At 41.9% G+C, this 22,574-nt stretch overlaps 1 protein-coding gene across 1 annotated transcript in view; it reads right to left on the bottom strand.

Moving 5' to 3' along the window:
* Positions 1-1,437: 1,437 nt before the first annotated feature.
* The window catches only part of GABRA5 (gamma-aminobutyric acid type A receptor subunit alpha5), a 53,376-nt gene continuing 32,239 nt past the window's right edge, over positions 1,438-22,574 (bottom strand). The window contains exons 6-9 of the mRNA XM_005151394.2: positions 9,857-10,000; positions 4,112-4,264; positions 2,495-2,706; positions 1,438-1,728 (exon numbers count right to left, since the gene is read on the bottom strand). Of these exons, the coding sequence (XP_005151451.1) occupies positions 1,438-1,728; positions 2,495-2,706; positions 4,112-4,264; positions 9,857-10,000 (800 nt within the window). The remainder of the gene's footprint in view (positions 1,729-2,494; positions 2,707-4,111; positions 4,265-9,856; positions 10,001-22,574) is intronic.

Below are 22,574 nucleotides of genomic sequence, written 5' to 3'. Positions count from 1 at the left end.
ATGCTCCAAAGCTAGATAGAACCTAATTCTGAAATAACTCAGCGTCATCACTCAGTATATACCTTTCTGGGCAACACTGAGGGCACATCATTCTCACCGATGTGACAGGGTGTGTGCATATGTGCTTTCCAATTAATTCCCTTGTTCTTGTCATAATTTTTTGGTCTCTGTAAAAAGATAACCAGTATAAAAAAGACATTTTGCAGTCAAATATTGAATGCATTTTTTATTTAAACATTAAGATTAAATTACAAAAGCTTCTGGAACAAGGAAAGGATGCCAAGGAGGAAAGAGCTGAAAACTCAGATCGCATTTTCTCATTCATTGTGAAAGCAAAACACATTGGCAGCAGCAAGGCGTTTTATAGAAAAGTTTCAGATGGACAGTACAAAGACCTTTCTGTCAATATTGTCACTGAAACACCTTGCTGTCATGAAGCACATCTTTTTGATCACACTTCTTAGTGTTGGCTGATTGGTTTTCACTGTGGGAAACAAGTAATAATCATTGTAGAATTACTGTAATTCTTTACTGTTTATCTCTGCTAATATAACGCAGTCTTCTTCTTGGGAAAATGTCCAAAGATCATTTACTTCACTCTAATAAAAATGTCTACTGCTTTTGTTAAAAGTTTTATTTGCACAAGTAAGTTCCTAATCTATGTTAATTTCATGCAATATATTTTTAATTTTTGGAATAAATACCAAGAATCATCCAAGAAGATTCCTTGGAATGCAGAATCCAAACAAACATCATGTTTTCTTTTAAAGGCAAGATTCCACCACCTTTATTTACACAAGTAGCATCCTGCTCCCCATGTTACTTCACTGCAAGCTGGAGGATCAAGCAGTGAAAATCAGCATAGCCCCATCAGGATTTACTGCAGTGTGTTAACTTCCAATGAAAATTGGGCTGAGCAGTTTTATCTGTGGAGTAATGCACTACCTATCACCAGTAAAGGTGCTCAGACATAGCCCTACATTTAATAATTTGGCACATTTACAACTGGCGTTACTCAGTAACTTATCAGATGACAATAGTGGAGCTCTTCTGTAAAATATAGGTTAAGCCTATATTTGTATGACTGTACATCTGAAGTATAAAAACCACGATATGTAGTACACTTGAACAGTTAAAAAATATAACTTATTTATTTGTAAACTATCAATGCAAGATACTCAGCAGCAAAGAAGCCATGTTCAATGTCTTCTGATCTTTTATAAAGATCTGTTGCTGTAGGTAATATAACCATCTCCAAAACATCTGAGGTTACATGTAGAAACAATCAAGGCAATATTATTTGTACATATTATTAAACATGCAAAAAACTTCCTGAAGTATATTGCCCAAATGTAGAAAGTTGTCTGGATCTCAAATTTTCCTTGGTAGCATCTGCTTTGTAAGTATGGCTCACATGTGGCTTTAGAGTCCTTCAGTTTATTTTGGAGAATTGGCACCTTTAATAACAGGCTCCCTATTCAAATATGTGGCCCAGTAAACCAAGTTAAAAGTTCCAAACAGCACTGGAAAAATTATCCGTGACATTTTGTCAATCTTACTGATGCTGTTGTAAGTCTTTTTGCTTTCAGCAGGTTTTTCTTCTGTGGACTTCACTGAAGCAGATACAGTGTTTGAGATGACAGATGGGGCTGAGTCCTTTGGCATGTTTGGTGCAGGGGTCAGCTTCCCAGTGGTGTAAGTATTGGTTGATTTTCTTCCCAACCTTTTCTGCAGTGTAACAAACAAAATGTTAGACCACAGGAACAAAAAGTGGAAACACTCTCAAGATAGTAACCCAAAAATCTAAATACCATAATCAACCATGCTAACAGATCTCTTGGCTATTCTGACTACTGAACAGCTCTTTCTGCCTTGATTTTATAGCCTTACTCAGGTTCAAATTTCCCTGACACCACAGAAAGCTGACAGTGACTATCCAGATCCAGATCCCACCTGCTGTGTGCACCAGCAGCTTCTTTTGTCAGGGTGATGTGGTCCTGCACCTGTAGAGGTAGCTGCCCCACAGGCAGATGCCAAGATGTGAACCTCACCCTCCTGGCTGCAGCAAGGAGTGTGGTGAAGGGCTCAGTGCCACTGCCAGCTTGCCCTCTTTGTACTGCTCTTTTGGGATGCCTGCAGGTACTCGCTCTCTCTAGATCATTTGCTAAGAGTCAGTCCCATTCCAAAATTTTAATTTCAGCATGGAACTCAAAAGTTTGTGTTTTCACAGAACGGCTCTTTTGTCTTTTTCACTGGGGATTCTGTGGTGGGTACCCTAACTCATGGAGCTCAATTTGAGCTTTGTCATTTATTTGGGAGAGTGCACGGAGTGTGCTCTGCAGAGGTACATTTCATAGAATCATAGAATGGATCAGGTTGGAAGGGTAATTGAACACCTTTCATATGAAGAAGCTGAAAATGATCAATTCAGTTATTGAACTATGCTGAGTACCTGCTTTCTATTCTAGGTATTTGAAGAACGTAAGGTAAGCACCTTGATTTTAGCAGCTTCCAGGGCTTTTTTGCCATCCCATGCCCAACTCCTCTTGGTGAAATAGTTGACTGTTGCAAATTCAATCAATGCAGAAAATACAAAGGCATAGCAGACAGCTATAAACCAGTCCATTGCAGTAGCATAGGCCACTTTTGGCAATGAGTTACGGGCACTGATGCTTAAGGTGGTCATGGTGAGGACTGTTGTTACTCCTGTAAAGAATAACAGAAAAAAGAAAGAGATCAGTTTGGTAGCCCTTACGAGATCCCTACTGAACTATGAGCAGGCCCCAGTTCAGCAGAATACCTAAGAAGGCCATGTGAAGTCAGTCAGTGTTTGCATATTATGGTCCAAAAGAGTCAGATACTTGCTCTCCAAGAAAATGTGAAAACCTCCACCCTCAGGTGTTTACTTCTGTGGTATTCTGGTTATCTCTAGTTGTAGTGTATTTAATTAAGCATTTGTAGCTTAAGACAAACCCAGCTGTTACACAACAGAAAACCTTTCTGATCTTCTATCCCTGTGCACTGATGCATGGTATGCATAGAGTGTCCCTCAATCAGTGGTACATTATAAAATCAGTGAGTAACCCATTTAGCAATAAGTGTCAGAATAAAGTGGAATTACTTATTCTATTTTCTTATATGGAGATTTTATGTATGAAATTGTTGGCTGTTACTGATTTCTTTGTCTGTATCTTCTTCTTTCCCATAGGCCAGTAAATGACAGAGCTGTCACTACTTTAATCTGTTGAAGGATTCCCCCAATAGGACAAAACTAAACTCTGAAGTTACATCTTTGTGAACCTGGAATGGATACCACCGGTCAGTAAAGAGATGCTGGTACCTGTATTCTCCCCATACAGCTTGCTGAACTGATGTTTTGATCAAAGCTGCCAACTGTTTTCAGTAGTTTTGCAGAGAAGAATTTCTTGTTTAAGAACAGCTGATTGAAGTTTTACATAATAAACTGTTCCCACTCCCCTCATTTTCCATCTAGTGAAAATTTTATATTTCATCAGCCTTCACTGAAGACTGTTTATTTTCTGCAATCTTTTAGTGATAAATCAAGTAACTTAAGAGAGCCTGAAGGACTTCTTTCATGACAACTTCTGTAGTAAATATATGTTTGGAAATGCAAAATCATATTAATTTGTTTGATGGTAATAGAGATAATTATCACTAATTAACCTCTACATGGTTTTCACAGATAAACATCTTAAAACAGAGATAAACAAAATGTCTTGAAGTGAAATCTGTTTCAAATGCTTAGCTAGAGTATACACTAAATATGATAATATATACGGTGTTTTGTTCTAAACCATCCTGTGTTTTCCCCAAGTGGATACCCCTTTCCCCACCCCTAAATCACACCAGTCTCATTCTTCTGCCTTCTGTCCTTAACCTTCATATACTAATTCTTGATGAGTATCTGTCATAACTTTACCAAAAAAGCAAAGACAGTGTTTTAAAATGTATTTTGAGTTTAAACTGGAAGAGAACAAGGGAACACTTCAAGCAGAAATAAGCATTAATGCACTGTGGTTTTATTACCGCAAGTCACTTTCACAAGCCAAACCACTACTTCCTCTGTGCTGGGAGAAAGTGGGATACTCACCAAAGACAGTCCTAGCAGGGACAGATTCTCTGTTTAACCAAAATGACACTTGTGATAAGATCACAGTCATAATGCAAGGAAGGTACGTCTGGATAACAAAATAACCAATCTTTCTTTTCAGATGAAAATGGGCTGTCATAATAGTATATTCACCTAGAAGGAGAAAAACATGCATGTGGGTAAAATAATGGGTTATCAATTTAGGGATTTCAGCAGGCCAGCCCCACCCCACCTCCATTTGACGATGCCATCCAGCCATTCTTAACTGCATTAAAAATGTTTTGGTTTCTGTGCTGTGGAAAACCAGGACTTGAGACAGAAATGCTGCCAGATACAGCTCTTCATATACAGTCTCTAAAAGCAGAAGACAATGACTGACTACTCCTACTGCACCGAAGAGCTGACGTTCTTTTATATACTTGGGATATCTTGATGTTCCCAGGCATAAAAAATCTGGGGTGCTGGCACTCTGTCAGTCCTGCCTGGTTTTGACTCAGCCCCACAAACAGTCTTAGCAGAGTAACGATTAAAGCCATCTACTCTTAGAAGCCTAATTTAGCAGCATGACTTAACCTCATTAGGGCAACTGTTACTGCCAGCCATCAGTTTTCAAAAATGAGAATGGGCTCAGACACTCCTTCTGCACTGCACTTCAGGGACCACCTGTCTGTCCCAGTGTCAGTGCTGAGAAAACTGCAGCTTTGCACATGGATCCTGGCCTGTCTTACTGATCTGAGTACCCAAACCCATCAGATTGTTCCTCCAGAATGAATAAAGGGAATACCCCTCTAGTGCATGCAGTTTTCCTAGAATTTGGTACACCTTAACCCTTGGAAAGATACATCTGTTTCTGGATTGCCATTTTGGCATGTCTTGTTCACTTGTGCAATGAATATTGTACTGCCTGCATAGAGAATTCACTGAAAGCTGCCACAGAAGTGCTAAATTGCACGGCTTTTTAATATGCCAAATTCACAGCATTGCATTTATCTGTCTTTTGTCAGGTCCTCTGAATCTCAATAAAAGCCTAAAAACATGCACTCCAAAATCGACAGACCAGCTGTCACCTTCCCTAATGTTTCAGAAAAAAATCAAAACTTAACTGGTTCTTTCTGACTGTTCCTGGAAAAACATAGTAGTTACTGAAGGCTATTCATTGATGGTAACTGCTTCCCAAAGGCAAAACCTTGCCAGCTAAAAACAGGCTACAATACAGGAAAAATTAAACCAAAAAGTAAGAGGAAAAAACAACTAGCCCCTTCAAACCCTAACAGATCTCCAGATCGAAATAATGTAAAAGCATGCATCATTCATCTGGGTACTGATGAATCAGAGTAATTCCTGTTCTGAAATATAGATTGTCCTCCAAGAACAAAACAAATATAGCTACAATCTCTGTTGCAAGACTTGACTGTTAGTCTCTATAGACCGGCCACAAAAGGAAAATATATAACAGACTGATTCTGCCTTGAGTGAATAGCCCGAGTTGAGCTGCAGCCAGCTTTGCTAAGCAGTTACATTTGGCAGATTATTTCTAAGTGACAATATGGCTAATTAGCAGAGAACAGGTCTACAATGAAAGGACTTTTGCAGGTATAGCTGCACTGATCTGTTATGCTAGAGGAGCTCTGTTATTCTGGATGAAGTTTACAGACCTTCACACTCAGGATTTTAGACAGAAAGACTGGAATACGACAGAAATGTCTTACCCGACAGCCTGCCTCAATCTTTGTAACTGACTTCTGGAGTTTATTTTCTCATGAAATGGCTCCCTGAAGAGGGATGTGGAGATGGACAGAGAATGCTGTGAAACTGGGGAGAAAATCCCTATGAAGTGACATCTAATTCCCTTCCATTTAGTGTAATACTGAACCAGGGATGCTGAACACATTATAGTCTCAGGAGGAATGCCAGTTGCTCTTTAGAAGCATTTATTTTGTGGATTACCCATAAAATATGTCACCAGCAGCAGGGTCTTTGTGCCTGTAATCTGTTTCTGAGTTGCTGCTGCATTGGGATATATTTGAATCACAGTTTGCTTGCTCACTAAGGAGTGACAATGTGCATTACTGATTTTGACACTATGCTTTTGGAGCTGGAATTAAAAAAAAAAAAATCTACACAGCTTCAGCAGAGCAACAGGACCTTTTCTTTTTTTTTCCTTTTCAAAATGCAGAAAATGAATGCCTGCATTTTGGTGGCACTCCACAGATGATTTGTAGCTTACCATTTTCTTTAACCTATCAAAACTCTTGACGCCAGTGAAATGATGCTATCATCTTGATTTCGCTCTTTTTCCAACCTATATCTTCTCCAGCTTCCCATGCTGTCCCTTTCAAAAATGCCTGCATCAGGAATACTTCCTGCAGCAGACTTTAGGGCTTAAGAAAACCCCACAGCTTGGTTTTTAATGCCCTGGGACCACTGCTTAAAGTAAAGCTAAAAGACTTGGCCTGTTTATACAGAACAAGACACTGTCTCTGCTGGAGTGGCAAAGCTCCCTTTTACTTACAAGACCACTGCTTATTCTTAGAGCATATGTTTTCTTGAGCAAGAGCTAATTTTTGTTATAGGCTTATGTAGCATTTAAAAGAGAATCCTGTTCCTGATGGGGTCCACTCATCACTACACGAAACAATTTTAATAACAAATTTAGCACTGATGAAAAGCCCTAGATCTGGAATGGCTGCATTTCTTCACAGAGCTACGCTACTGTGCTGCTGCTGGTCTTAAGGCAGTGTTTATGCTTTAATAGCTGCTACAGTATTCTTTTTTTTTGGTATTTAGATGATGGAGTTCTGGATTCTCCATCAAATTCTCCAGGATCTTACATGAATTCTTCTATCGCCATTACACTGGGATTCAATACAGTATTTTAATAGGGCTGGACCAGCTCCCAGGCTTGTTTATTTACTGGATATAGGTGGACTCAGGTGTATCAAAAGCTGTTCTGGTGGGAACCTGACATTAGGTCTGTGACACCGCATACCTGACCATGTTGACATCCAGAATATTTTGGCCCATGAAGCATGTCTGTGTCCTTTATAGAGTGAAGCAGGAAAAGATTCATCTCAAGGAGAATTCAGAATTATTTGGTGCAAAATGAAGGGTTGAATGCTTCTTTTATTATTTAGGCTTTGGATATTTTAGAGCTCAGGCTCCAGCTGGCAGAAGATAAAAGAGTGGGTTTTTGTTTTGTTTTGTGGCACTGCAGATCCTAAGTTAGCAATGAGAGATTCTGGATGTTGGGAACAGAACTGGGCAACCATTTGCAGAAGGCAGCAAGATCCACTTGGACCCAAATCCTGTATCCGACTCTTTTCAGCACTTTTACCACTGGGACGTAACAGATGTTGGAAGCAGTGTGAGTAGTCAAATATCTTCTCTTTTGGGGGAATGACATTTGGGTATGCTAGAACCAAAAAAAAACACAACCCCAAAGAAGTGGCACATGTCAGAGCTATTTTCTGTGGCATGGTTAAAATATTCTCAATTTCAAGACTGGCTGATGAATTGGGAGTGCCAGGGTATTTTTTGTGAGAAGACAGCCAAACTTAGCAGCTCGCCTACAAACCCAGCAGAATCTCAAGGTTTTGAGGCAGGTCCAGCATTTCCATTAAAAAAAAAAAGTCTGCTACAAAGGTGAGCATAAATGTCTTACGATATACATGAACATTTTGCCTGTGCAACTGCACAGGCTGCGTAGTTCGAACTGTGTGCCAAAACCCCACAAAAGATCCAAGCACTTGGATTGTTCAATAGCTATTTTTGTTTTCCTTTTTCGCATTCAACAATTCAATAGAAGGAAGAAATGCCTTCATAAGTAACCCTGATTACTGGCCTCCTACAAGCCTGATGAAGTCCAGAAAATCCATGGCTGACTGATGCTTTCCCTGTGCAAAATCGGATTTTTGTATTTTGCTAATCCCTGGTTACAATCTGTGTCCTGCTCTTTGTGATCCACCCTGCAATCAGAATCCAGCCAGCCCAGATGTAACTTGGGACATTAATATAAAATCTTGATGTTGGAAACCAAGCATTTATTAGCCTAAATCTTAAGATATAGGAGGGAGGTCGTTACAGGGCAGAAACTTTGGGATTTGTCTGAAGACTACCTTCTTTCCTTGGGCTTACGAGTAGAAGGATCTTTCACAGACAGAGCTGCAAACTGGAGGTGGCCTGGAGCTGGCACACTGGAGCACTCACTGCCTGGGCTGGATGGTTTTCTTGCTCTGAGGAGTAGAGCGAGCTTGTAGGAGATGCCCCAGTACATCCTCTGGATCTTTTTCTTGGCAACAATGAAGGCAAGAGGGGAGCTACCATTCATTGCAGAAAACAATGCGGCTATGATGGTAAACTGGTAAGGAAAAAAGTGTCTTTGCTTTTTAATGGGAGATCGCATACTCGTGCTTTTCCTGCAGCAGTGCCTGTCTATATACTTCTCTTGATTTTAGGTACCTCTGCTTTGGCAACACCTTTGTGTCTCCTTAAATGGGCAAGGGAGAGGGTGAAGCTCTATAGGATGGGGATAGTGGTTGTGTTCAGTGGCTCCCCTGTGTTGCCTGAGGCAAGCCTTCCCTCGCTTTGTGTCCTGTTTGGAGATCAAGGGGCAAGCTCAGCTGCACCCTCTTTATTTGCTGTGTTTGGATAGTTGGAGGAGGAAGCTTCATGTTTAGGTCCACCTAATTTTGTGTGGAAGTGTATGTGCACCTGTTTCCATATCTCCTAAGTTTCCTGTGGATAGTAGTAGGTTCCTAACTCAAGCTATACCTTGTCCTTTACAATCCTGTATTTGGCTCAGAGTCTGTCATTTTTCACCAGGGACACAGTACATCACCAAAAGACTCCATCATGCTTTGCCAGCAGGAATTGCTCCCAGTCATGTGGCTGCAGTCTGCCCCCTTTACCCACCCCAAGCTTCACATAACCAGCAGCGGTGGAAAGCCCCCTTCACTTGATGGCAGGCTATTTTGTTCCCCACCTGGCTGGATGCCACTAATGCTCTGCAGACGAGTGCATTGTATAACCTGGTTAAGCCCCAGTCCTGCTGAGCCATGTGATGCTTGGCCTGGACTCAACCCCTCCGGGAGTCCCCCCACCAATGCATGCCCATGGCTGCCCTTGCGTGGGAGCCTTAAGAAGCTGGGGGCGGGGGGGCTGGCTCACATGGGTGCATGGCCTGGGATTAAATCTTCTTTGCCTCCCTAATGCTGCCACATCTGGCGCCTCCGCTTGCAGCCTGGGAGGAAATGGGAATCCTCAGGGCTTGCACCTCCTCTCCAGCCACGTGGTCCTCTGGACACGCTGCAGAGCCATGCCACAGCCCCCAGCCACCCTCTGCTCCCTCCCCATGGAGTTTCATCAAGCAAATCATTTTAAAGTGATGAGTGAAACGGATCAAATGTGTGGGTGGTATTTGCCTCCTGGGGTGGTTGTTCCCACAGGGAAATAAGCCAGCAATAGCACTGGCAGCCTCAGCAAAGGCGGGCACCAGAACCTGTGTGCAGCTTCTGCAGCCTTTTAAATAGCAGGACCTTGGATACATCTTCAGTGACGTCTTTGTGATGTACCTAAGAGCCAGAACACAATCCTCTCTGCATTCAGCACCAGGAACATGCTCAGGATCTCCTGCACACCCCGTATCACGCAGATCCTTCCCTAGCCTCCTTACAAAATAACTGGAGCCTGTGATTTCGGCTCCCACTCCAGCTGTCAGCAGCCATGGGATGGATATATTCTCCTTACCTGTACTGGTACTGATGTTTTCAGTTCCTACAGTTTGTCCCATCAGGTGGTACTGGTTAAGTCGTGAGCCATCTTCGGCCACCACCACAGATGTTGTGGTGCTATTAGTCCACACATAGATCACCTCAGAATTAGGGTAAGCATCTGTTCACAAAGGGGGGAAAAAAACGGTGATGAATAAAAACCACTGTGTAATATTTTAGTGGCTCCTTAAATGATAAATGGTGGGGAGAGAGAAGAATGGAGGAGTGAGAGTGAATGGAGAAAAGTAAATAAAGATGATATAATCATGGTCCCATATGCCCAGCTCAAAAAATATTAGGTTGAAGCCTTCAAGTATAAGAGATGTGTGGGATGGTTTGTCAAAGGCTGAAACAGTGGAGGTATAAATATGATCCATCACAACCATTCAATTTGGGAAAGAGCATCTCAGATCGGTACTCACCTAGCTGGCAGCTCCTAAACACCAGCAAGCTTCAAAAGGCATTTACTGAACCTCCCCGCTAAAAAGGACTTGGGCATCTTAACTGCCTGGACAACAGGGACCCTTTGTGTCTTGTCCCATCTCCAGGATAAAATACTAAGTGTCATCATATGCAAGTGTGGGGTCTGGTGTGTGTGCGTGCTGACTTTGGCATATGTGCTTTTGCATGAGGGGGTAGTTCTTGCGGTTGTATATAGCAATGTATATAGCAGTGCTTGTATACAAAAGAAGCTTGAATGTGTCTGCCTGTACCCGTGAGGAGCAGAGACAGGATTCAAGGGTGAGAATGCATGAAGGAGAGCAGGAGTAGAGGGGTTGCATGTGCCAGAGCAAATGGGTGGTGGTGTGGAAACACCTGCAGACCTGGAGATGTGAATACAATAAGATTTCTCTCACATTCATTTGAAAGTCATAGGAAATAAAGCTGGTGGCAGTACTGCCAACTCCTTCCTTTCTCTGTAAAGTTGCTTCTATTTTTAATGCCCTGACACCTGGAGTAATTATGTTATTATATGGGAATATCAGTTTTCTTTTAGAAAGACAGTCAATGCTGTATTTTTTTAAGCCTTCTCTGCAGTTAGTCTCAAAAAATCCAGGAGCTGACTATATGTTTAAATATATTTTATTTAATTTAAGTAGTTCTCATACTTCTAGAACACCTTGATCATTTAAGGCTTTCAGGCAGGTTGCAGTAGGCTGGAATCCATTGTACTACAATCTCTGAAAAGCTGGCAAGACTTATTCTCCAAATAGGAGATGAAAACCAGGTATATCTGGAAGCAGTTTGAAGTCAAAAGCTAGTATTTCACCTTCTGAACTCTTTAACTTGTAAGTTGGGGGTGCAGAATGTTTCATTCTGGAAAAAGTCACATCCTAGTTAATGCACTCTTTGCAGGAGGCAACACACTGGCTTTTCAGAGAAGGACTTGAGAGTCAAGGGAAGAGGTTAGCTTGAAGGATCATGTACTGGCTCCATGAGATTGAGAGTTTTGTTTGCTAAAGCTAGTAAAGCTGTCTCAGAAAGCTGCAGCTCCATGGAGGACTTACAAAACTTCACTGGTCAACGTGAACTTCTGAGGTCCTGCAATGGATCCATACAACCTTGAATGTCAAGCAAAAAATGGGAAGAAGTAATCCCAACTCAGTTTAAGAGCTTATGTGCATAGCAAGTGAGCTGCAGATCACTTGGATACTGGAGAAGTAACAGTGAAGAAAACAGCACCTTATTTTCAGTGTAGTTAATCTTCTAGTGGCATCTGTGGGAAGTGCTGCCAAAGTCAGGACAATAGGCTACATATATCTTTGGTCTGACTGTTTATGGCTATTTGTACATTGTTGTTCACCCCTGAGAACAGAGAAGGGGACAGAGTTCAAAAGAGTACACAAGTATCTCCAGGGACTAGAAAACAAGTCAGAATTTTAAGCATTAGGAGCTCAACTTATTTATCTCACTGACAAAAAGCTGAGAGTTTCTCAAGGGCTGAGTATCGATACTTGCGTACAGAAATCTAAAATCAGGGTGAATTTCTTGTACTACTGATGACAAAAGAAAAAGTTCAGTCACTGAAAGATGGTTTCAGGCTGATTCAGATGAAGAACAGGACACAGTTTCCTAACTCCATGTGTAATCAAACAGTGGATAACCTTCTGAGAAAAATATTATGGACTACTATCTTTTTTTGTCGTATATCTGAGTTTTTGCTCCTGTATTCAGGGCTGGAACTGATCCAGGGTTTGTTAGATGAGGATCTACAAATCCTCCATCCCTTGTTAGCTAAGCAGCCATGCAGGTCTGCCCAAATACAAGCTTTCCATGTGCTTGTATTTGTGGCTATACAGTAAAATTACTGTAATTACATCTGATGAACTGCTTTAAAAGGCTAAGAAGGAATGTCTTTCCCATTTCAAAATATTTGCATTAAAAAAAGTGATGGAATTTCACCTGCCCTGTAGAGCTGAGGTACTTTGTCATCTCAGAGATGGTTACAAGTTCACAGCATGCTGTAAATAATTAAAAAGACAGATCTGGAGAAAACAAGTAGGAGGAGATGGGTCCATTTAAAAAGGTGCTTCTTTCTTAAATGCTTATCTGGTATATGTTCTTCATGTGCTGTGAACTTCGGATTTGTATTGGCAGATTTGGGATTGTCAGAGAATTTGATTTTCATCTATATTACCTCCTGTGCACCCCCCCCCCCCCCAAACATTGAGCTTTTTGCTGAGATGATCCAGATGTATCCTGCCTCAGCAGTTTCCTGTTACTGCAAGGATCCTAGGCACTGAGATAACTGGGTTTGTCCTGCTTTCTGCCAACAACACACAGTAATTCAGCCCAATTAGATGCTTCCCAGTGAGAGCACTCTTACCAAATTCCACTGAAATTGTCACCACACAGGAACACAGGCCTGTAAGGCTTAACAAGTATTTAGATGCTTTGGTTCTCTGTTCTGCCTAGGGGCATAGCTAGCCTTGGGGGTCCTAGAATAAATCAGTGCCTCTGCTTTGAATTGCAGCCTTTACTGGGTATTTAAACACATGTTCCAGTACAAGATCAGAGGCTCCTACTGTGGAGAAGCTCAGCTCCTCCTCCTGTAAAAAAAATATCTGTGATTCAGACAGAGGCCAGAAGGTGCCAAAACTCCACCCAGATCTTACAAGGTATGCCCAAGCTTTCTTTCAAACCCATGGCAAGGAAGGGATGCTGCCCATCCCAGGCCAACTGTTGAGAAGAGGGAGCACTCAGGCAGGCAAGAGCAGAGCTTGAGGCCAGTCCTTCCTTGGGAGGAGGACTCCACCCTGCAGGTCCTCTCCCAAGGATGAGGCTACAAGATGGAGAGCTGTGCCCTGCTTGGCCAGGAGTAGAGTATCTATGGGAAAAGGGAAAATAGCATCACTAGAAGAGGTTCTTGTGCAGGAGCAGAATGGTTATTACCAGGGCCTTTAAGCCCAAGGGGATAACAGATGTGTTCCTGTGGAATCCAGCCTAAACCAATGCAACCTGCAGTGACTTATCACCCCAGAAGTCACCTATCATATTAAGAATAGGATTAATTTACCCCAGTCTTGAGACATTCTATTCTGATAGATCACATATATGATGTGATCCTCATCTATCTTCCATGCAAACGTAAGAAAACATGGTCTGTGTTTAAAAAGCTATAAGATCTTTGCTTGGTGCCTCTTTTTCTCATGATAGGCCAGGCTCTGAGTGTCTAAGCTTTTCAGGGGAAAGAGAAGAATGGAGAAAATGTCACAACATGAATGTAAATGTAAAAAGACACAGCCACTCCCTCAGTCCATATGTACCCTTGAGAGGAGCTTACCGCTCTGACAGACAAAAGCTACCCCATGCACCTGAACCACTGGCCATTTCTTTTCTGGTCATCTATATAAAACTCCAGGTAGACACACCTGTGTACTTGCAGCAGGCAGTTGTCTTTCTATTGCAAACCTTCTGCTACATCTTCCCAGAAATCCCAAAATCCAATTATCCCAAACTTGACTACCAAAAGCTCCAGCTCTGCTGCTGCTAACCCCTGCAGTATGATTAGGCACAGTATTATTGAAAGCTGAAAGTGTGTGAGTAGTGTACAATAATATTATTTTGCTTTTGGGATAGAGAAGATGCTAGTGGAGAGATGGCATTATTCACTGTCATACTGAATTGTGTAAAAGCCGTGTTCTACTTCAGCAAAGCTTCTAGTAGTTTGCCTATCAACGATGCTTGCTGAAGGGCTTAAGAACTTGATCTCACACTTTCTAGAGTTATGACAAAGTTTTATTGCTGGTAAGGGAATATGGTCCTTGTCTTCTGTACATGGCACAAAGGATGGGGACAAGGAATCTCCTAAAGGGTAATAGTAAATTATTGTGGCAGCTTTGGGTTTGCAAGCTGGGTGAATGCTGCTGGTGTTGCTGTAAAAGCAAGCCCAAATTGAAAGTTACTGAAAATCTAAGTGAGACTGCTTAGTGTTCATTTTAGTGTAAGCAAGAGGTCTTCTTCTGGTTTTATGAATCCAAATAATTAACTTGGTGTTCTCTACAATGATTTTGCAGGCTTGCCAGAGAAAGAGAGAAGCCTTGTTAAATTATTCTTTTTCTTCTAAGGTCACTCTTTCAAAAAAGGAAAAAAGTGAAAAAAAGGTAGCAGTTGAGATGAACAACTAAAATTACTGAGAAGTATAATGTTATTAAAAGTGAGAAAATGACAACAGATGTTTATTTCTAGTGAACATTTGACAAATGGCTTCAGGCTTATCACCTACCACAGTGATGAAATAAGTAATTTCTTCTCATATCTATTTACTGATTAGCAGATCTGTTTTTCTACATTCTAACATCCAACATACACCACACAATATAAAACCAGTAAAGATCTCCCTTCATCTTCTCCCACCCTCTTCCTGCTCTTATATGACTGGCAAGAAAAGCATAATGTGGTGTTTCTTAAGCTAATGAACAGAGGGCTGGGGAGCGACCACAGCCAAAGGGAAGAAATAAATTGTCTTAATGTAAAGTCTGACAAAGGAGAGAAACAGCCGGTTAAGACCTGGAGGACACCTGCCATTCCCCCTGGCACTGAGGGGTGCCTTGTTTTCCCTGGTTTCAATTGTGAACAGAAGTGTGAGCAGTGCAGCATTCTCCTGCATGTTCAGAAAGTAGCCCACAGGTAGGGAGCCATCTCCTACCACTGACACCACCATGGGGCAGTGGTGGCACCTGTGGCTAGGCAGGCATTCTTCCTTCTCATGTTTCTTTCTCCTCCATATTGGAATAAAGTCAAAGGTTTGTCTCGTTAAGTCAAATAAATGTAAATGTGGATGGCTGAGTCTAAACTTAAGAGTCCATGGGACCCAAATGTACTTCTAGGACTGATTTTTTTAAGCTATAACCCATTAATAAAAAATCACCACTGATGTATGCCAGTAAATTTTCATGTCTGCATGATATGGCACAAAATAATTCAGGAAAAAATAATCCCTCTTCAAAACAATCCCTAAACCCTTTGACAGACCTTACAGGAACCCATAGAAGCTGTGTCTGCATGGTTAAGTGAAGGCAACCTGTGAATAAGTGAAGGATCTGTGTGTATGGTTGTCCACCCTGCATGGTTGGGTTGCATTCCACAATTGAACAACCTGTTTAACCACAAACCATGGCTGGAACTTTTCTTTCTGAATTATGCTAGTCAGAGGTTGAATTAATGAGAAATATGGAAGAAAGATAATTCTTGACTGGTTTTCTACTCCATTACAATCGTGCAGTTACATTCTTAGCCTTTATCATCATGACATTTAGTACATGCCACAGCATCATCAGGCGGCCCAATCTTTGGAGTATTGCTAATCCCCACCAAACCTTGTTGATCGTGAAAGGTGTGTGTTAATTGTTGGCTTTTTAGAATCTCTAATTACAATCTGAATACATATACAAATATCTATCATTCTATCCATTACCTATCCACAAATGTATTTGACTTACTTAGAGGCTGTTAGACAACTCAATATTGTGATCCAGACTTCTGCAGGCAGTAAAACAGCACTGCTACTAAGACATCACGTACCAGCTTGAATTCTACGAGTCAGGATGGGTTTCTTGTAGGCTAGTTCATGCACAAATACTTTTTAACCCATTGCAAAACATCTGTCAACAATTACGCCTATGCAGCTCAGGTCAGATTTGACTAATTTAAATTTACGATTAAATTGAGTTGATAAGAATGAATCAATGTACAAATGAGATCATTTTATAGGAAGAACTAGTGGATATCTAGTAAAAAATGTAATTTAAATATAAAAATAACAAGATATGGTGCATAAATATGCATGAACTGTGTCTATGGGGAAGTATCTTTTTTTCTAATAGTAAGTTATTAAAGTAAAATAGGAATTTAAATACTAAGAGAAAATGTATTCACATATTCAATGATTAAGAGCTTAAAATGAAGACTTTGCCATAGTGTGCCAAATTCTGCGGGGAGAATTTGAGGGTTATGAAACTACTCTAGGGACCTGAAATCATCATTTAAAATGCCATGAGCTTTTAGCATATGGATAAACAGCATGCATGATTTTAAATCTGTGCAACAGACAAGAAGTGTAATGTGTACAAACTGTATACACAATGCATAAAATGTAAACACAGGATTGCAAATTCATATCACACAGAATCACAGAATGGTTGGGGCTGGAAGCACCTCTGGAGATCATGCCTTCCTCCTCAAGCTCACCTCCTCAAGCAGGGACACTGAAAGCAGATTTTCCAAAACCATGTCCATAGAGGTTTTGAATATCTCCACAGGTCAAGACTTCTCAACCTCTCCAGTGTTCAGTCACCCCCACGGTTAAAATATGCTTTCTTGTGTTCAGATGGAATTTAATGTCTTTTAATTTGTGCCCACTGCTCCTTGTTCTGTCAGTAGGCATCACTGGGCAAAGCCTGGCTCCCTCTTCTTCGTTCCCTCCCATCAGTTACTTATACAGGCAGATCAGATCCTCCTGAGCCTTCTCTTCTCCAGGTTAAATAGTCCCAGCTATCTCAGTATCTCCTCATAAGAGAGATGCTCCTTAAATGATCTGTGTCACCCTGCATTACACTCGCTCCACAAATTCCAGATTTTTCTTGCACTGGGTACCTCAGAATGGGACAGTGCTCCAGGGGTGAGTAGAAATTAAATGGTCAGAATTAAACCTTTTTTTGGAAAGGCACAGTATCATCTAGATGGGACAATGGAGGACATCTGAGGAGGAAATTATTCATAGACTTGGAAATATTCTTGTATGAAAACTGATGACAAAAGATAATAGGACACCACTGGCTATGAAATGGGCAGTAGGAAGTTCAATCTTACTAAAACCATCACTTTTTTCTTTCCTAAATTTAAATATAATTTGGTAACATAGGCAGTATTTTAGATGTTTTCCTGATACACAATTATTCTATCTTTTCATCACATTCAGCAGGGAATAAAATAGGATGTTCTGAAAAATGTGCCAGACAGGTCTCGAGAGACCTCATTACTAAGCAACACTAATATACTGATCATTACAGAAAAAAATAAACCAAACCAAACCAACAAGAAAAAAAAAGCCCAACATCCCTAAGACAGATAAAAATGATTTTGTTTCATAATGTAATTTATAAGTAAACTCTGGAAAAGGTGGGGATAGGAATTTGATAGAAATGTCCATGGCCTGGAGATGAAATGGAATCACAGACTGTAACCATGAGGTGGTGAGACATACAGAGCCGAAAAAGCCTGTGAAATTTACTTGGAGACACATAGTTTTGTAAAAGCTATTTTCTTCAGCTTTTCAAAGCAAGACACAGGTGGAAGGTTCTGCTTAATTTTAGAAGCTCCAGTTCATGGGGTAAAACTCATGACCTGACTTTGAGCTCAAAAACATAAAGCAAAGACAAAAAAACCTCAAAATCTTACAATTTTGCCTGAAAGCAACTTTGTGATTTTGGAGGTATGATTCATGATTAGCATAGACAAGACTGCTGACTGCTTTAATACAATAAATTGACTATTTGCAAACTGGTACGCTAAATCAAAGTCATACCAATGATTAATGTAACATGAATACTAATGAACAGTTGTCCTGATAACTCAGTCAGACACAGTACCTTCACAGGATGCTATTGCAGTATTTAAGAAGAGCTAGAAGCTGTGTAGAGTTAACCAAAATGTCTTTCAAGGATGATTGTGGAGAGAGCACAACAATTTGACTGCTGCCCTTAAAGGGGTTTGCAAATTTTCCACTACACAGGCAGCGTCACCAGTGACAATATCAGCTCTTGCCTCCCCATCCTGGTCACCCATGTGGCCACAGGGGAGCAATCAAGAGTGGTTCATCTATTTCCCAAGCACTGGGATGCGACTGGTACTCCTTGCTGTGAAATCTGACAGTATAGGCATTTGAATTAAAAACCAGGCATGGCACACTGAATTGAGCTGTGCGTCCTTGGCTAGCAGGTCCTCAGGCTCCACTCAGAATAGGAGTAAAAAAACCATCAAAGGTTTTGCCATGGAGCAGCCTAGAACACCTCAAACAGCAGCAGACATGCAGGTATAGACAACAACTAAAATGTGCCACCCATTACTGTGGAATGCCTGCCATAAGCTGACTGAACGGGCTGATTAAACAGGGTCTGCTGCAGAGCTGTTACACACCCAGGTGCTCTGAGCTACCAGGCAGCAACAGGTCGTTTCCCCAAGTTCCTGCTTGCATCTGAAAGCTGATGTTAGGGAGCAGATGACATCTTCCTTCTTTCACCTTTTCCTATTTCTTCCTGCCACTACAGTCAGTATTTATAGCATAACTTCTTGCTTTATTTTCAGATTTAGTGGTAGCTGTCTCAATCTAGAACTAACACTAGAATTTATTTAACACCACATTTAATGGTGGCTACATGTCTGCTTTTCTTAAGGAATGGGTCAAAATCTGGTATCCCAGCTGCTGGTGCTTTCTTTTTTTCTGTTACGGATAGTTTAAGTATCTACTGCTAAAGCAACAGGGCAGTAAGATGTGCTGGGATGACTTAAAAATTCAAAATATCCTGGCACCTTCCTGACCCTATCTTGCTCTTTGTAGGCCAGGCATATGGCAATTCAAAATCACTCAGCCAGTTTGAGCGCTGAACTAACATTTAATGAACTTTGAATTTGCACTCACAATATTCAGTAGCTATATTAACTGCTTCATTAGAAAAAACAGCATGGTCATGAGGAAGATGCTAGAGATTTAATTTACTTTTTTGCAAGGCAAACAAAAGTATCCTCCAAAGTGTGACTGACACCATTACTCACTTTGCATAGTACCTTACTCTCTAAGCAATCTTGATTGCAATGATCCACTCATTTTGTAAGCCGCCTCTTAATATCAGCAAAGCCAATGCGATCAGCTCTCCAGGAACATCACTGGAGTTTCTCTGGAGAAATGCAGAGTGAATTAAAAAAAGTACTCTGTTTGATCTTGCTGTGAAGGATGCCTTCACAAACATGGTATTTTGGACCACATCTAACATGAATGAAAACGTGACCTCATTGCAACCAACAGACATTCTTCCCACCCGCTTGAGTGGCACCAGGAACTCACCCATCACAGTTTGCCTATCTGCTGATCTTATCATTCAAAGCATCCTCACTTATAAATCAGTACAATCTGAAACCAGCCAAGAGTGATTTGGACTACTTGCAGAATTAAATATATACCTTTGTTTCTGAAACCAGTCCCTTAATGAAGACATTTACAAATCTCAGAAGTACTCCTACATTAAAAACACTATGTGAATGTATAATCAATAGGTATGCAGAGATAGCAGGCTCAAATATTATTATTCAAACACTTTAATACTGATCAGAGATTGTAATCGATGGCATGTATTCCCTGAGCTAGAGGTGCAGTAATTTAAAACTCAGAAGCTGGATTATAGACTCCTGCCATGGGACACAATGCAGCCCCGTGTTTAAGAGAAGGGGAGAAAATCTCCTAAGGCTGTTGGTTCAAACTGCCCAACCTCAATAATGGATACAAGGAGCCTCTCTGAGCTGATCTGCTGCTTAGCAGAAGCATTGCCATTTCACCTGGTGTCTGCCACAACACTCAGGTACACACTGCCCAGAGACACTGTGGCTGCCCCATCCATGGCAGTGTTCAAGGCCAGGTTGAATGGTGCTTTAAGCAATCCGGCCTAGTGGAAGGTGTCCCTGCCCATGGCAGGGGGACTGGAACTAAATAAGCTTTAAGGTCCCTTCCAACCCAAACCAGTCTATGATTCTATGATAGTGTGTTCTTTGTACAAGGGTGTGGAGTGACGGGACAAAGGGAATGGCTTTGACTGACAGCGGGGAGATTTGGATTAGATGTCACGAAGGAATTCTTCCCTGTGAGGGTGCTGAGGTGCTGGCACAGGTTGCCCAGAGAAGCTGTGGCTGCCCCATCCCTGGCAGTGTTCAAGGCCGGGTTGGACACAGGGGCTTGGAGCAAGCTGCTCTAGTGGAAGGTGTCCCTGCCCGTGGCAGGGGTTGGAGCTGGATGAGCTTTAAGGTCCCTTCCAACACAAACTCTTCTGGGATTCTAGGATTATTTACAGGTTGATTGTTTTACGTCCACTAGAGGGCAGTAGCTAGTATGTAAACAGGGGAAGTTTAGACTGGATATAAGGAAGAAATTCTTTACTGTAAGGGTGGACAAGTTCCTGTGTGATGTACTCTAGGTTACCCTGCTCTTGCAGGGGGGTTGGACTAGATGATCTTTCGAGGTCCCTTCCAACCCTTGGAATTCTGTGAATCTGTGATTCTGTGATACGATTCTATGATGTTCCCTCTCTGGGAACTGTACCATTCCAGCCACGGAGACCCATGCCCAAAAGTGCTCACAGTCTCATCTTCCCTGTGCACAAGTAAAACGTCTATCTACAGGCATCAGCTGATCTATTTTAGTCATCTGCTTTAGGAGATTAACCTGAGCCTAAAAATATCTACCTCTTTCCCCTGACTGAACAAGGGTGAGAGTGATCAGCTCAGCTGAATATATTTACTCTGCAGAAAAATAAATTTAGGAGGGAGGAATTCCAGCTTTGCCAACAGATTTACCATTGGGATGCTTTCAGGAACATGACTAGCTACTATCACAGGCTGGTCATGAGACTTTCAGTGGATATGATGGGGAACCGGGGAAAAACAGAAGGCTTTTCTGGCTTTCCTTCTTCCCACTCCTCCTTCTCTCTCATTTCTTCATGGGGAAATGGCATGGAACAACTGTTTCCTCTGAAGAAGCCTGCTGAGCTGGGACTCCAGCAGCATTAAATCACTGTTCGGGGTCAGGGAGGAACCTAGGTAGGCTCCAGCAATTTAGAGGGAGGACGCCCTTACCCACCAGAGACTGAGGTGTCATGAAGGAGCTGCCAGACAGGAAACTGGAATCCAAGTTTAGCAGTGTCTTGCAGCTTTCAATCCCCCCCCCCCCCCCCAAAAAAAAAAAAAACCCTAGGCAAGTCATTTTGTCATTAATGCACTGCAGTAGCATTGGGAGGCTCTAATTGAACCTAGGGACCCATAGCGACAGAGGCAATAAAAGCGGGTAATGAACCACTCTATCTTTGCTCAGAAGAGACTGTAATTGCTCTTTGCCTCCTTTATCCCCACCTGCAAAATGCAGGCAGCAGAGACCTACCAACCTCACACCAGCATCATAAGAATGATTTTAGACATACTTATGAAATGCTTACAAGCCATGGAAACAGCCACCTTAGAAAATAACAGCCATTAAAAACCTGGCTTGTAAAGCAGCATTTACCCATTTGTCCCAATTATGAATAGTATCCCATTTACCAGTGGCATAAACCCCTGAGCCATGGCTGGCAACATAAGCCTTCACTGTGCCTTTTGGGGCATGGTGGGGCCAGCACTGTCTTTGCAGGTTTGCATCCAAGGGTCATTGAAAGCTTAAGCACATTAAGCACAGAGTCTCTGCACATTGTTTTCTACTGCTGACAACTCAAACTGAATCACTGCTTTCCTGCAATCAGGCAGTCGCGCAGCCTTTAAATTTAGGCTGCAATCCCCAGAGTGGGAAATGCATGCTGATATTTGTACCATCAGCAAAGGACCTGGATCTCCACATCTCTCCACCGCAATCGTGTCTAGGCCTCCTACAGGTGACATAAAAAGCCCACTGCTGAGTATTTCCACATCAACTCCTTCTCCTGCCTGAACTTCTGTTTCCCTTAGCTCAAAAACACCACCAGTCAAGGTTTTCCTTTCCAAAAAGGCTGATGTACATGGGCCACCTCCGGATGAGGGGGCTGCTTCCCAGGCAGGCAGCATGCAGGCTTTCAGCAGCGGCTGCTCAAGGGGCTCTCTGCAGATGGCACAAGCACTCCTTACCAATACCAAACAGGATTTCATTAAGGATGATCTTGCCTGCGTGGCAGCTAGTAGGGGCCAAGCCCTCAGCAGAGTTTGCAGCCTGGGTTAGTGATGGCCGCAAGATGGATGGGGAAGACAACAGTGTTTTCAGATCATGCAGCATATCCTGTGTGAGCAATTGTTCTTTCTGACCTCCCTTTTTCCCCTCTATTATGAACCTAAGGGGAAAAATTCATTGGCTTCTAAAGAGGGGGTGACCAGGAGTAGGAAGTGACAGACCCAGAGCTGGGCACTGTTTCACAGGAGAGCAGCTTTTAATGTATTTTTAAAATTACCTCAGTGCAAAGAGTAACCCTGTT

Source organism: Melopsittacus undulatus, chromosome 2 (assembly GCF_012275295.1).
Source record: "Melopsittacus undulatus isolate bMelUnd1 chromosome 2, bMelUnd1.mat.Z, whole genome shotgun sequence".
Classification (NCBI taxonomy): domain Eukaryota; kingdom Metazoa; phylum Chordata; class Aves; order Psittaciformes; family Psittaculidae; genus Melopsittacus; species Melopsittacus undulatus.
This window is presented reverse-complemented; position numbering and strand designations above follow the sequence as displayed.